Source organism: Balaenoptera acutorostrata, chromosome 3 (assembly GCF_949987535.1).
Source record: "Balaenoptera acutorostrata chromosome 3, mBalAcu1.1, whole genome shotgun sequence".
Lineage (NCBI taxonomy): Eukaryota > Metazoa > Chordata > Mammalia > Artiodactyla > Balaenopteridae > Balaenoptera > Balaenoptera acutorostrata.
The window spans coordinates 35,671,087-35,687,089 of NC_080066.1; the positions used below are offsets into that span (position 1 = coordinate 35,671,087).

General features: G+C 39.3%; 1 protein-coding gene across 1 annotated transcript in view; it reads left to right on the forward strand.

Annotated features, from left to right (window-relative positions):
* SAXO2 (stabilizer of axonemal microtubules 2) overlaps nt 1-15,391 on the forward strand; it is a 29,347-nt gene extending 13,956 nt beyond the window's left edge. The window contains 5 exon segments of the mRNA XM_057543844.1: nt 2,509-2,708; nt 10,295-10,465; nt 10,468-10,556; nt 10,558-10,836; nt 10,838-15,391. Coding sequence (XP_057399827.1) covers nt 2,509-2,708; nt 10,295-10,465; nt 10,468-10,556; nt 10,558-10,836; nt 10,838-11,245 — 1,147 coding nt within the window. The 3' untranslated portion in view covers nt 11,246-15,391.
* Nucleotides 15,392-16,003: the final 612 nt, after the last annotated feature.

Sequence of the window (16,003 nt, forward strand, 5' to 3'; positions counted from 1 at the left end):
GCAGAGGTATGGGATTTCTACTATTATTTATTCACTAAATAATATTTCATAAGCATTCGTTAAGTGTCAGGCGCTATGCTAGGCACCTGGGATACAGTGGTGAGCAAAACAGTCATGATCTCTGTGCTCACAGATGTTGCAGTCTCGTGAAGGTGGCAGTCAAAAAAAAAATCACTCAGAATAAGTATAAAATTGCAACAGTGATCAAATCTGTGAAGGATAGGCGCAAGGTAACTTTGGATCCAGAACAAGAGGCTTGACTTTATCAGGGAAATGAGAAAAATGAGCTAAAATCTGAAGGCTGTAAAGCAATTAACTGGATTAAGACTGTAAGAAAGTGCCTTCCAAACAGAAAGCAGCATGTAGCAGGAAGGAGCATGGAAAGAAGGAAATTGTCAGAGAAGGCCAGCAGGAGCAGAGAAAGCAAGAGGAAGCACGGTGTGATTTGAAGCTAGTGAAAGAGGCCATGTTCAGTTTCTTCTATATCCTTAGAGCAATAAGAAGCCACTGAAGGTTTCTTTTCTTTCTTGTTTTTTGTTTGTGTGTTTGTTTGTTGAGGGGGGTACGAAAGAGAAGTGAGGAAGAGGCTGGAGAGATGAGGGCAAGAATGACCTGATCAAATTTATGTGTGAAAGGATTACTTTGGGTGCAATGTAAGAAAAGATTGGAGAGAGAACTAGTAAATGAGTTTAGGAAGGCATTGAATTGATTTGAATGAGCTATTACGAAAGCTTGGAATGGTGATGAGAGAGAAAAGCAGACTTAAGAGATATTTAAGAGGCAAAATTGACAGGAGTTGATGATGAACTAAATATAGGAGGGAGGTGAGGCGTGAAGTGTTAGTCCTGGGTTTCTGAGTGCACCTGAAGAGATGGTGATGCCAGTCACTAAGATAGGGAACAAGCCAATAGGCCCAGATTTGTTGCGGGGAAATAGTTTGATTAGGGGTATACTAAGTTTTGAGGTGCCACTGAATATCCAACAGGCCACTGTAAAAACTGGTACGGAGCTAAGAGAGGAGGTCTGAGTGGAGACGTATGAGTGAGAGGTGTTTCCATATAGTTAGTAATTGCAGCTGTGGGAGTAGAGGCGTTGTCCTCAGGAGGGAACATTGGGTGAGAAGAGGAGAGTGGGTAGCCCCAGTGTCGAGGAACTGCCCAACTTCATGACTGAGTATAGGAGGGCGAAGCTGCATAGGAGACCAAGAAGAAATAATGAGGAAGGCAGGGAGAGAGAATTTCTCAGAAATAGAGGGAGTGGGCAATAATGTCAATTACAACTTGAGAGGTCAACTAAGATGAGGAGTAAAAACGTCTGATGGATTTAATCACAGAGAAGTCATGGTGCACCTTCAAGCTGTGTTAGAGAAGTGACAGTGCTGGCAACCAGGTTGAAGTGGGTTGATGGGGGTGAGGAAATGGAGTTAACAAGTCTAAGAGGTTACATCGTGACTAGAGAAGGGATTCAGTGAGTTTTGGGTTTTGGAGCTTATGGACATATACAGAAAATATTAATTAATACAAGATGGTTTAAATAAATGATACAATGAGTGAAACAGTCCATAGTGTCCCAAGAAAAAAAGCAGTTTTGAAGACTTTTAGTAATATTTGTAGAGTTAACATATCATCCTTACTGTGTACTAAACACTCATGTGTATGCTGTACATGCATGCATGTGTCAGTCCTTCAAACAACCCTATGAGGTAGATGGTATTATTGTCCTATTTTATATCTAAGGAAACTGGAGCATAGACGGGTTAAGTTTTCCCACATCATAAATCTGGTGAATGACAGAGCCAGGTAGTCTGGTCAGTCTGAGTCTGTGGTCTCACCATCCCACCAGACAACCTCAGTGTCTGCAGTACTACCTCTGCCACAGAATGTTATATAATGCCCAGGGTGGCTAGGGTACCATATGACTCCTATCCCTGGCAAGGGCTTCTGGGGATCGGAAGATGGATAAGACCCACATCAATACTATGAATATGATTTATGTCTAAAGGCCAGAGTTTAGACATAAATTATTTCTTTAATTGATTACTTAATGATGAGCAGAAAGACAGCATGACTTCAACAAGAAGAGAGCATGCCCAAATAGTTTATTAGAGTCTTTAATAGGATGAATAAGGATTTTGACAAAGTGGACCCAGGCGATATAGTTAAAATTGTTTTCAGATTCATTAAATCTTTAACCTGAGATTTCCTTCCAGGTTAGGAAAAAATTCAATTATTTGAAGATTTTATTTATGTAAGATCCAATTAACTGAGGATCCATTGTAAAGATGTTTTGAAAACTAGGATTTTTGACATTTCTTTTTCTTATATTTAGTCACTGGATAGGACATAAAGGAATTCAATAATCTCTTTCAAGTAGCTTATCAACCATCACCATTTTAATATCTTCTTAGACTTTTCAAGTAAAAAAAAGTCTGAAAAATTTTAATACTACATTGAAATACTTAGAAATAAAAGAACCTGTGAAGCTATGTTTCAAATTTATATATTTCAGGTCGGATTCTCGTCCTTATGAAATAGTCAAACAGCCTTGCCATGCACCAGAAGAGTATAAACCAAAGCAGGGGGAGATTGATCTTGGTACTACCTACAAACGGCATCTTAATTCTTGTAAAGTGCAGCGTGTGGCAATAGCTCGGCCTTTGGAGAGACAAGTTAAAAAAGGGAAGTGGGATACTGTCCCAACCTATAAAGGTAACTTGCCATTTCAAAAATTAAAGAGCCAAAAAACAAAAACTTACTTCCAGCTTTGAGATCTAACATCAAATCATGATTTTGGTGCATTGCCAAACTTAAGTCTCCGTGACTTAGGAAAACACTTTTTTCTCTGTCGTCCAAATAGTATTGTATAGTGAGAAAAAAACAGACTGCTTGATGGAGAGTTAAGAGACCTGGATTCCTGTCCAAATTCAGACACTTAATTAGTTTTCTCTGTCTCAAACCATGAAAACAAAGGATACCACTGAACAAGCATTATGTCATATTTGTCACATTATGCCACAATAGTCGGCACTGTTCCTTTCCTTCCATCCCAGAATGAGTTGAAACTTTACTGAGCATACTGGAGCCTTTGAGAAAGTCAAATTAAGAGCAACCCTCTTCTCCATTCAAGTTCTGAACCAACCGATAAAGCAAAAGAGTTAGCAGGTAGAGAACCAAAATACTCCCTTTATACTGATAAAGGCTGGAATAGAGGATGAAGCTTGCATCTATTAGCAGATGGTCCCTGATACTGAACCTCAGAATACAGTAGGCTTGTCCACCCAGTGAGACAGTGTTGGAGCACCACATAGTCAACCTGCTCCTCCAAGACTTCCAGCATGGAATACCTTCTGCCTCCTGGCAACTGACTTGGAAGAGTAAGGGCTGTACAACGTATGACCGGTTTCTTTCCAAAAATCAATCTGATTATATAATAGTCTGTTTCTTTTTGGCAGGGAGTGGGGTCCTTTATTTTTAAACAATAGGCTATCTTGTTAGTTCATATTTTTTCTTTCTTTTTTTTTTTTTTTGTTAATAACGTAATTGCATATTTAGGCTTAAAGCCTTTTCACTAGTTATGTGATATAACTGAATGGGTATGTCCTAATATAAAACCCTTTTGTAAGAGTGATGCCATCCACAATAAAAGTAATGATTTATACTTTAAACCGGTAATAGCTGAATACATACTTTTTCTTTAAATGTCACTCTTACCAGTTTAATGGGTAACTATAAAGTATATGGTATCAGTATGCTGTGATCTATATGTCAGCCCAGGAGGGATATCTATACAAAGGACACATTTTTAAGACAATGCATATGGTGAACAAATATATTGTTATAATCTAATATAGCATATAGTAATTGCTAAGGTATATATTTATTGGTATGCAGAAGAGATAGTGTATTGTGTAATAATTCGACATAAAAGATAATTGGTGAAATGTCTGTACTAGGTCTTTTAAACAACCATAGTAAGATTTTCTTTTTTTTTTTTTTCCCCCACCAAGTCTATTTAAAAATACAACAGGGCTTCCCTGGTGGCACAGTGGTTGAGAGTCTGCCTGCCAATGCAGGGGACACGGGTTCGAGCCCTGGTCTGGGAAGATCCCACATGCCGCGGAGCAACTGGGCCTGTGAGCCACAATTGCTGAGCCTGTGCGTCTGGAGCCTGTGCTCCGCAACAAGAGAGACCGTGATTGATAGTGAGAGGCCCACGCACCGCGATGAAGAGTGGCCCCCACTTGCTGCAACTAGAGAAAGCCCTCGCACAGAAACGAAGACCCAACACAGCCATAAATAAAAAGCCCTCGCACAGAAACGAAGACCCAACACAACCATAAATTAATTAATTAATTTAAAAAAAATACAACAATATTGATATTCCTTGATACTGTGACTATTTACATATGACACACACACATACACACCAACACTAGTTCTGGCTTCTCATTACCTGGGTTTCCTATAGATTCCTGTACTTCCACTTCCGTAATCCAATGTTGAGGATTCCTGGGTTCCTTATGGCCTTCCCTCTCCTCATATTCCCTAGTGAGGAAAAGTGATCCTTGTATTTCCAGGTTTTCAGGCATGAGACAACAAATACTAAGGGCCAAGGGAATAATTCGTCTTTCTGCGTGATGATTGTACTGCAGGTTCTGTAGATACCTACTGAAGGACAGGTCTGTAGCTGAAGAGAAATCACAATGGGAAGAGACTCTCTCACTGTCACCTAAGAATTAAAGAACAGAGCAAAGGCAGAAATGGGATATGATTAAAAACAAAAACGAAAAACTCTACAAGATGGTGAGAAGGGTGACATCTAGATTCTGGAGATGTGGTTCTGTGAAACTGGTGACTCTTAGACAGAAACATACCTGCCCCTAGCAGCCTTGCTTTAGAAATTCATTCAGATTAAAATGTAGGTAATGAAAATAGGTCAGTATTTGATTTGATACTTTTTAGGGATTACTCTTCTGTGTGCTGGGCACTATAAGGAATAGAGATCTGAATTGAGCATGGTTGTTGACATTTAGAAACTTTACAGTTGAGTTGAGAAAAAAGAGTAATAATAGCCTGAAGAATTAAACAGTCATACGAGAAATAAAAATATGAGATATCACAAGGAGGGGCGAATAATTCACTAGAAAATTAATGGAACAATTAGGGCTTCGAACACTTAGACTAAGCAGGATATCACTGCAGGCTAGTCTGGGAATGCATCACAGACTAGTAAGTATTGATATATAGAAAGAGGAGGGACATCCTAAAAACTAGGATGAGATGAGCAAAAAAATCATAAAGCCAGAAAAATAAGAGGGTTGTTCAGTGAACATGGTGGGAACCAGAGAATTTCAGGACCTGAGAGATTGGTGTATAGTTCTAAAAATGTAGGTTGAGGTCAGATTGTGAAGTCTTGGTTGACAGACTGAGGAGCTTAACATTTTTCTAGTAGCCACTAAAAATTTTTGAGTTCTGCTACCAGATAGGATATAGCAGATGGCAGAAAGCCATTACTTCCACTGAAACAGCCTAAAAAAATACATAAATTTTTTAAAATATTTTTTTAATGGAAGCAAAGAACTAAAATAACAGAGACAGGGGAGCCCTTCCTAGATGAGCTGAGATGGCCAACTGTGTACTTCTCTGGGAGCATTTGTCAAGTCTAGGCCAAGGCAGAAGATTAGGGTAGCATCAGCAGCGGGACCCTCCTAGGGGGAAGGGAAACCAGTGGAGCACCTGACATGTAGGCTGGTGTGACCAACTGGCATCTGTAAATACCCCAGATGTGTGGCTGGTTTCCCTTGTGGGATGTCTGCTGAGTGATTAGGGGGCATGGTGGGCTAGAGGACTGGGCTAGAAAGAGCCCACAGAAATATCCCAGTCTCACTTGGGAGCAGGTGCTTAGGGGAGAAAGTCCCACTGGAATGAAGGCTCTACCACAAACACATCACAGGTCTTGTCCTTGAGAAACTTGTAACTAGAGGAAGACTGTGTCTAACTGAAGGTGCCGCCGAATGCCAGCCGTGCTCGGTTCCTGACTGGATCAAGGTGACCTGCCCCATATCTTATCTTCGTAACATAGGAAAGAGCAAGCTGTCTTCTGTTGAAAATAACATCGATTTTAGTTTCTATGGTTTTCTTATACATGACATCCAGCATAGAGTAAAACATTATGAGACCTATAAAGAATCAGGAAATATTTAAAGAGGTGATGGTCAAGAAATTTCCAAAATTGATGAAGGAATCAGACTCCAGATTCAAGAAGCTCGACTAACCCCAAAATAAACACAAAGCCACGTCTGGCAAATGTCGTCAGACTTCTGAAAACCAACTAAAGATAAATTCTGAAATTATAAATTCTAAAGATAAATTCAATTAAAGAAAGCCCGTACGCAGCAAAGACCCAATGCAGCCAAAACTAAAATAAATAAATTTATTAAAAAATAAAAAGATTGAGCCTGGACCTGGACAACAGAGGAACACCCCCTCCACACACCCACCCACCAGATTACTGAGCACTGAATAACAAGCAACAACAGTGTACCATTGGAGAGACACAAGGTTACAGAGAGACATTCTCTGAGGTGCAGGTGCAAAGAGAATGCCTAAAGCTGAGGATGGCGCATAAATTCAGAAAACCAGCCCTCCCCCCCGCCCCCGCCCCAAAGCACAAGATAATGCCAAAGGAATTTAAAGCTGATGGTACACTGAAGGTAAGCCTAGCAACAACAAAAGCCAAACCTAGCTCAACTACTGATTGAGCTGACTTACCCCCCTCACTAAAGGCCTGGCAAATGAAGATGTATATCCATTTCTGGACATAAATACTATTTATCCCAGTCTCTACTGTGCTACACACAATATCCAGCTTTCAAATACAAATTATAAGTTGCACAAAAAGTAACATTTTATTGAAACACAGCAATGCCATTCATTTACATATTATCTACGGCTGCTTTCATGCTACAGTGTCAGAACTGAGTAGTTGCAACACAGACCATATGGCCCACAAAGCCCTAAATATTTAATTAATGAAAATGAAAAAATACGATATTAAAATGTGTGGGATGTATCTAAAGCAATGCTTAGAGGGAAATTTATAGCATTAAATGTTTGTATTAGAAAAGAAGACAGTCTTAAATCAATAGCTTAAGGGTCCATCTTATGAAACTAGAAAAATGAGCAAATTAAACCCAAAGCAAAGTAGATGGAAAGAAATAATGAAGAGCAGCAATCAATGAATCCGTAAACAGAAAAACAATGAGAAAATCAATGAAACCAAAAGCTGAATCTGTTAAACGATAATAAAGTTGAATAACCCTAACCACACTGACCAAGAAAAAAACAGACACTAATTACAGATATCAAGAATGAAAATAAGGATCTCATTATAGACTCTGTAGAACCTTATCTTACATTATTGTTTCTTCCATTATTCTTATCTTTGATGATTTCATCAGGTTGCTATTCATTCCATGTTTGCCTCAAGAAGGCAAAAATTAAAATTTAGGAAGTAAAATTGACAGGACTTGAAAACCACTTGAAACAGGGAGAAGGGAGTGAGGGAGAGAAGATTAGCTGGGTGAAACCTTTACCTGAGATACCAAATTCAAAATAGTGTTTTCTTGTTGATGTATTATTTGTGGGGAATCTGAGTCTGAGCAAGATGGTGAATTCAGTTGGGGCATACTAAACTTCAGTTTACCTCTTGGATATCTGAATAGAGATGTCTAGTAGGAAGATAGATATGTTAGTTTGGATTTGAAGGGAGGTCTGGAGTGGAGATTCAAGTTTGGGAGTCATCAGCTTATAGGTAGGGTTAAAACTGTGAGGTTCGTTTGATGATGTGTAGATTGAGAAAGAAAGGATAGAGCCCTGTGACTTTATAAAAATTGCCCCCAATTCCTTGGTGCCATAAGACAACACAGGGAACAGAGTCCCAACTACTAAAAGAAAGAACTCACATATACAGCTGAGGACTTTTGTCCTCAAAGAAGAACCTAGAACGGCTCACTATATAAGGCTGGAGATGGACCTCTGCATAGAAATGTTCATGGTGAGCAAACACATGCAAGCACCTCATGGACTTAAAACTGTTCAGAAGAAAGCAAGCTTCCTGTCTAGATTTTAGTGGCTAGAAAGCAAAAGAATGAGCTGAGGAAACTGGATTGCCCTTATCTTACAAGGGTAATACTGTAGCTGCCAAATGAGCAGACTGCATTGTTAGATGTGGATGGCATTATATTTTCTTTCCATAAGTGTCATAAGATACTAAGCATAGATGATGTTAATAAAGACTGTGATGTTTTAAGGCATTGCTATAGATTGTTATTAATAAATATTCTAGAGCAAATAATAAATTTTCTAGGCATATGAGCGTAGGAATATTTATGAGAGGCAAATCAATTTTCTGCAGTTATCTGAAATTGATATTCTTGCTAATACATGCTGTCAAATCTTGTCTCTCAGTCTCCAAATTCTTCCTTCCTTTTTGAAAACCAAAGTTGTTTGTTAAGGGAGAAATATTCTCTTTTTCTCTCATGAAATTAATGTCATTTTCTTGTAGACATTTTGGCAACAAAGGTTCTCCCTGTATGTTTATAGGGAACCATAGGTCTTCAATAACATCCTATGGTTTCCTTTTAGTTACTGAAAAATAGTGCTATAACTTTATACTTTAGATTGCAAACAACAGAGATTCCTTCTTGGTGCCTCAAGAAAAAGCGAGTTTATGGTAAAGCTCTATGTGAACTGGAAACGGAAAGCTATCGGGTACAGAGGAAGCTTGAGGGAAGAGCTGCTCCCTCCATCTCTGCCATGAGCTACATGGCTTCTCTCACAGCATCTTCACTTCCCTTTACACGTCTTCTCTGACTGCCATTCTACTAACTGGCCTCCTCTGACTATGTATCATCTCTGTTTCCTTACAAGTCTATTTTGAAGTCTTCAACTTACCATAGCTCTCCACTTCTGCTTCATGGCATCCTTTTACATTCTTCTCCCACTTTTATCTAGCTCTGTATTTTCAAATTTAGGCTCACAAGAACGAGCATGTGCTTGACCCAGATCATCTTTTCTTGCCAAGTTGTTTCTTGCCAGGCCTCTACTACCCTACAGATTGCCTGCTCTTAGGTCAGGTATCCACTCTCATTCACACATTTGCAGCTTGAGGGTGGTGGGAGTAATCATTTGGTTTAAGACTTGGCAATCTTGGCAGAAATGCCTATGGCTGAGGAATTTGTCTCTTCAAAGGAGGTATCCACATAACAAGCATTTGAGTTTTGGCCTTTCCAATAAACAGTGCATGGACTTTAGCCTAGACTCTAATTCTTTATCTTGTACATCTTCTGCCTTTTATAAATTAATTTTTCGTATTTAGAAATACATATTTTGGGGTGAAGTCAATTCTGTAGTATTTCTCAGCTTTCCACCTTTCTTATCTAGAAATGGAAAACCTAAATAACCCTCAGTTGAAATATAAGCACTTCAGTTTTCCATCCATGGTCTAGGTAAGCTGCAAGAAGCAGAATTAAGGTATTTAACACTAAATACCAGACTCAGCTCTGATGTTCATTTCTAAATTCCACATACAATTTCTAACACTTTAGAAAGCACTCAGTTTTGGCCCCTCACCTCTAGATGACCCTTTATCGTTCAGGAATGCCTTGAAGCCCATTTCCTCCAGAGGAAAAGTTGAAGCCAGTGATCTTTCTGGGACAGTACAAGTTACCCTGTAGCCTGTGTCTTTGCTCAGGGAGTCCAGTAGGCTTCCTAGGGTACAAAGGAGTTGAAATTTTCTCTTCTTTGAGGAGTCCCTCCAAAGCAAGGAGTAATACCTACATCATTTTCACCCACACATCAGGGCCCTTGATTTTATGGTAATCCCTAGATTTCATGTTTTACTTTAGCATTTTGTAAGTTAGAGCAAAAATCCCAATGAGTTCCTGGGAACACAACCATAATCTCCTAAACTCTGTCTTCACCCAAAACACAACCTTCTTGGCTTTCAAAAACTATCAACAATCAGTCTCAGATGTTCCATTCCCTGATGTAATCACAAGAATCTTAAAGTGGAAAGTTACACATATTAAAGTGGAGAGATAGGCTAAGGAAAGTGGAAGTGAAGAAAAAAGAGTAAATCTCAGGGGAATCAGTGAAACTTATTGCTTGATTGGTGTTCAGATTTCTAAAAGAAATGAAAGGATGGCAATGAGAAAAGTCAGTCATGATTTTTAGAAGGTGGTGGTTTTCTTCAGTATTTAAACATGCTCTTTTTGTGTTTTTTAATTTTCAAGATGATTATAGAGCTTGGGACATTCGGAAAAGTGAACTTTATAAACAAGAACAAACTTACTATCCCCCTACTGTGAAGTTGAGAAGTACAGCTACATTTCAGGATGACTGTGTTCCTTGTGAGATAAAGCCTAGGCAAAGCTTTAAACCCAGCCCTGCAGTCAAATGCTCTACAGTCCCCTTAATGGTGATACAAGTCATTGCCTTGATTATGTACCTCATCAGCTAGAGTTCAAGTTTGCAAGGCCAAAAGAAGTTTACAAGCCAACCAACCAACCAACCTCTTGAGGATCTCACAACTCACTGATATGACTTTCAGGGTCTTGTTGGTGAAAATGGAAACATCTGCAGACCTCCATACACCAGAGTGTTCCAAAATGCTGAATTTGAAGGAAGCACTGAATTCCGTGACAGTTTTCAACCATGGGAAATCCCACCACCCGAAGTCAAGAAAGTACAAGAGTATGTCCCTCCCGCAGGTATCGTGCAATTACACAGCACAAGCCACATCGATTATGTTCCATATGAGGCCAGACGTGTTGTTCCTTCCCATCAGGCCAGTTTCTTGTAGAAGAAATAACAGTTTTCCTTTCCAAGGAAAAAGCACCACGAAGGAAGATTTTCCAGCGCAGGAAAGTTGTTGTCAAAGACTTATTAAGCAGGAGCAGCAGATCCCCAACCCATCTGGAAAATTTGATAGTTTGAGCACTTTCAGATCTCACTATATGCCACATGAATTGATTCCAACAGAGAGTTGCAAACCTGTAAATGTTCTCTTTAAGAGTTCTATTCCATTTGATGACATAACCGTGTACTCTCCCGAGCGTGCACCAAAGAAACAGGAAATCTGCCCTGCTAGTTATCCTTCTCCTCCAGGTTATATCTTTGAAAATACAAATTCCCGAGGTCATAAATTCTTCCACACGATCGCTCCCATGGTGAAGGCCTTCTAATCATCAAATCATGTTTAAAAGGAAGCTAACTAACAGAACGTTGGCTTCCCAAGGGCAAAACCAATTTTCTATGGTAGAAAAAAAAGTTTATGAGAGCTGGAAAAAATCATGTTTTAAATTTTTAAACGAGATTTAGAAAATTTGTAACAGGAAATCAGGATTTTAAAACCCATTTTGTATTAATATTTTAACCAAGATTGTTCTTTAATATGCGTTCTGAGAGTTGCATATTGTACATTCCCATCCGAACTATTTTAATCCAAACATACTTTCTGGTAGCTTGTCTCAATCTACTATCATTTGTACGTGTGTTTATAATTATGGCAATTATAGGGTTATTCATACATGAGTTATCTATAAGTGCCTTAGGACTAATAGAACACCATTGAAAATGATACATGGATTCTTTTCATTGAAAATGATACATGGATTATTTTTTCAAGACAACAGTATTTTTTCCCTTAGATTTCAAGGCATCTGCATAGTGTACCCTGAGTCAACTTTTGGTTGGCAGTGTCAAGATGGCTGCACCGCTCCTCGCTGTGTTCAAGTTAGAAAGAGGCATTGTGGTATGACAAGTAAAGGCTCTGTGGGTTGGGAATCAAAGCACCTGCGTTCAAGTTCCAATGACACCAGTTTCTACTTGTGCCATCCTAGGCAAGTGACTCTTGTCTTTGAGGCTCAATGTCTTCATTTGTAAAAGAATATCTGCTCTGCCTACCTCTGAAAAGTTTTGCTCTGAGCATCAGGTCATGTGATACAACATAATGCATAAAGTAAAAGTGCTAACCAAATGTCAGGGATTGTTAATAAGTCATTCAATCTCTTTCTGTACCTGTTTCTCTGTTTTCAAATTAGGAGAATTACCTACTCAACACTCACTTTCTGTCCTGTAGCAAGGATTGTAAAATAACCTAATCTGCTTCGAGCTTACGAGTAGTATGATTTCTGAGACAAGACTTGCCCTCTAAAGCTTCACAAGCACCCTAGAAGTTGTTACAGAGAATGGAGAGCTTGGATGGGGGGAATAATGTGGTTCGAATGACAGTACTTACAAAAAGGAAAAAGCATTTGCGAGAGTAGTTTAAGGAATGACTGACAGCTCTGAAGAAAATTTTCACGGTAACCTCAGGTAATTATGCACCTAATTGCTGCTCCCAGAATCACGGTGCAGAAGAAGAATCAAGCTTGGTATGGGCACAATTATGTCCTCCTCCTCCTCCAGTGTGAAGAGAAATGCCAAGAAGGGAAGGAAGGAAGGAATGGTGCCATTAAGTGAAGCAGAAAGAACAGACTGCAGTTATAAATGCTGAGCCTTCCCTAATGAATTAAACCCTTAGTGGGTGTTTTTTCTTTGATCAATGATGCATTATGGGATAATATGATTTATTTTATCTTTTTAGTCTTTAGTAGCTTTAGAACTGTTTCAAAATATATACTTTACTGAGAACAAGTCCGTCAACAATTGGTTAAAATATTTTTCATTATGTGGAAGTAGTTTGTTTTTATTTACTTTCATATTAATTAGGGAAAATTATGTTGAATTGATATATTAGTCGTATTAATAAAGCATCATTAAATGAATTTTCATGAAATCATTTCTGCAACAAATATTCTCTGGAAAAGAGAACTTGTTAATAAAGTATTTTCCAGGATAAACTCTACATAATTCACACACACACACACACACACACACACACAGTCACACAACATTTTAACAGCACTGGAAACTAGTAATATTATTATTTAACCATCTGCCAGATTTAGAATGAATTTCCACTAAGCCAAACTTGGATAAATCAGATGAAGGAAGGAGGGCATTTGGAGACAAAATTTCCACCCCCACCCCGTCCCATCTCCATCCTGTCTCCCTGCATGTCCCTGTTGTGGAGAATAAGACCACAGAATGAGACAGAAAGGCTTTGTAGTTTATAAAGCCTGCAGGGACAACAACGCTGAGTGCACCCTAATGTAAACCATGGACTTTGGGTGATTATGCTGTGTCAGTGTCAAGTCGCCCATTGTGACACAAGTACTCTCTGGTGCAGGCTATTAATAGTGGCAGGCTGTGCATCTGTGGGGGCAGGAGGTACAGGGTTACTCTGTACTCTCCACTCAATTTTGTTCTGAACCTAAAACTGCTCTAAAAAATAAAGAATATTAAAAACAAAGACTGCATGGCAGAAAGAAAGGAGGGTAGTGTTCACCAGTCAGAGGTTGGGAAGCCCGTACCCCAGCCCCTGAATACATCAGATTTACAGACTTTCTTTCATACAAAACTATCTAAGGCCCTCTCTGAGAATCACTGTGTGAGAGGAGTCTGGTAATATGAAGCGAAGAGGAGACCTCTGAACATACATCAGAGAAAGGGAAGGTGAACCTTGTCATCATAAGTTAGCAAACTTCAAAAAGGCTGTTTAAAAAGAGTGCTGATACAAAAACAGAAATATAGATCAATGGAACAGGATAGAAAGCCCAGAGATAAACCCACACACATGTGGTCACCTTATCTTTGACAAAGGAGGCAAGCATATACAGTGGAGAAAAGACAGCCTCTTCAATAAGTGGTGCTGGGAAAATTGGACAGGTACATGTAAAAGTATGAAATTAGAACACTCCCTGACACCATACACAAAAATAAACTCAAAATGGATTAAAGACCTAAGTATAAGGCCAGACACTATCAAACTCTTAGAGGAAAACATAGGCAGAACACTCTATGACATAAATCACAGCAAGATCCTTTTTGACCCACCTCCTAGAGCAATGGAAATAAAAACACAAATAAATGGGACCTAATGAAACTTAAAAGCTTTTGCACAGCAAAGGAAACCATAAACAAGACCAAAAGACAAACCTCAGAATGGGAGAAAATATTTGCAAATGAAGCAACTGACAAAGGATTAATCTCCAAGATTTACAAGCAGCTCATGCAGCTCAATAACAAAAAAACAAACAACCCAATCCAAAAATGGGCAGAAGACCTAAATAGACATTTCTCCAAAGAAGATATACAGATTGCCAATAGACACATGAAAGAATGCTCAACATCATTAATCATTAGAGAAATGCAAATCAAAACTACAATGAGATATCATCTCGCACTGGTCAGAATGGCCATCATCAAAAAAATCTAGAAACAGGGCTTCCCTGGTGGCGCAGCGGTTGAGAGTCTGCCTGCCAATGCAGGGGACATGGGTTCGAGCCCTGGTCTGGGAAGATCCCACATGCCGCAGAGCGACTAGGCCCATGAGCCACAACTACTGAGCCTGCGCGTCTGGAGCCTGTGCCCTGCAACAAGAGAGGCCACAATAGTGAGAGGCCCGTGCACCGCGATGAAGAGTGGCCCCCGCTTGCCGCAACTAGAGAAAGCCCTCGCACAGAAACGAAGACCCAACACAGCCAAAAATAAATAAATAAATAAATAAATAAATAAAAATAAATTTAAAAAAAAGTTGTTTATATGAAAAAATCTAGAAACAATAAATGCTGGACAGGGTGTGGAGAAAAGGGAACACTCTTGCACTGTTGGTGGGAATGTAAATTGATACAGCCACTATGGAGAACAGTATGGAGGTTCCTTAAAAAACTAAAAATACTACCATACGACCCAGCAATCCCACTACTGGGCATATACCCTGAGAAAACCATAATTCAAAAAGAGTCATGTACCAAAATGTTCATTGCAGCTCTATTTACAATAGCCAGGACATGGAAGCAACCTAAGTGTCCATCATTGGATGAATGGATAAAGAAGATGTGGCACATATATACAATGGAATATTACTCAGCCATAAAAAGAAATGAAATGGAGGTATTTGTAGTGAGGTGGATGGAATTAGAGTCTGTCATACAGAGTGAAGTAAGTCAGAAAGAGAAAAACAAATACAGTATGCTAACACATATATATGGAATCTAAGGGGGAAAAAAAGGTCATGAAGAACCTAGTGGCAAGACGGGAATAAAGACACAGACCTACTAGAGAATGGACTTGAGGATACGGGGAGGGGGAAGGGTAAGCTGTGACAAAGTGAGAGAGTGGCATGGACATATATACACTACCAAATGTAAAATAGATAGCTAGTGGGAAGCAGCCGCATAGCACAGGGAGATCAGCTTGGTGCTTTGTGACCACCTAGAGGGGTGGGATAGGGAGGGTGGGAGGGAGGGAGATGCAAGAGGGAAGAGATATGGGAACATATGTATATGTATAACTGATTCACTTTGTTATAAAGCAGAAACTAACACACCATTGTAAAGCAATTATACTCCAATAAAGATGTTTAAAAAAAAAAAAAGAGTGCTGATAATGTACCTTTCAAAGGGTCACAGTGTCCAATATAACATGAAGAAACGTCCATTTTGTTAAGGCTTTAGCTTTTCTTCTCTCTCCACTCAATGGTGTTTTACATGGATGGGCAGATTTTCACCCTATGTCACAGACCTAGGACTTTCACCAATGTCGCCCGTCGCCATCCTCCCCTCCAACAGTGCACACAGTTTGATAGCTGCCAGGGCTATCTCTCCATCACCTCCAATGTCCCCATCAATACTTCTTTATTTGTAGCCATTATGGAAGTATAATGACAAATGACACAGATTTGGAGCAACTGGAACACTGTATGTCGTTAGTGGGAACAGCCACTTTGGAAAACAGTTTGCTAGTTTCTTATAAACATGCACATACCATATGAGCCAGCAAATCCACTCCTTGGTATTTATCAAAGAAGAATGACAACTTAGTAGTTTTACACAAAA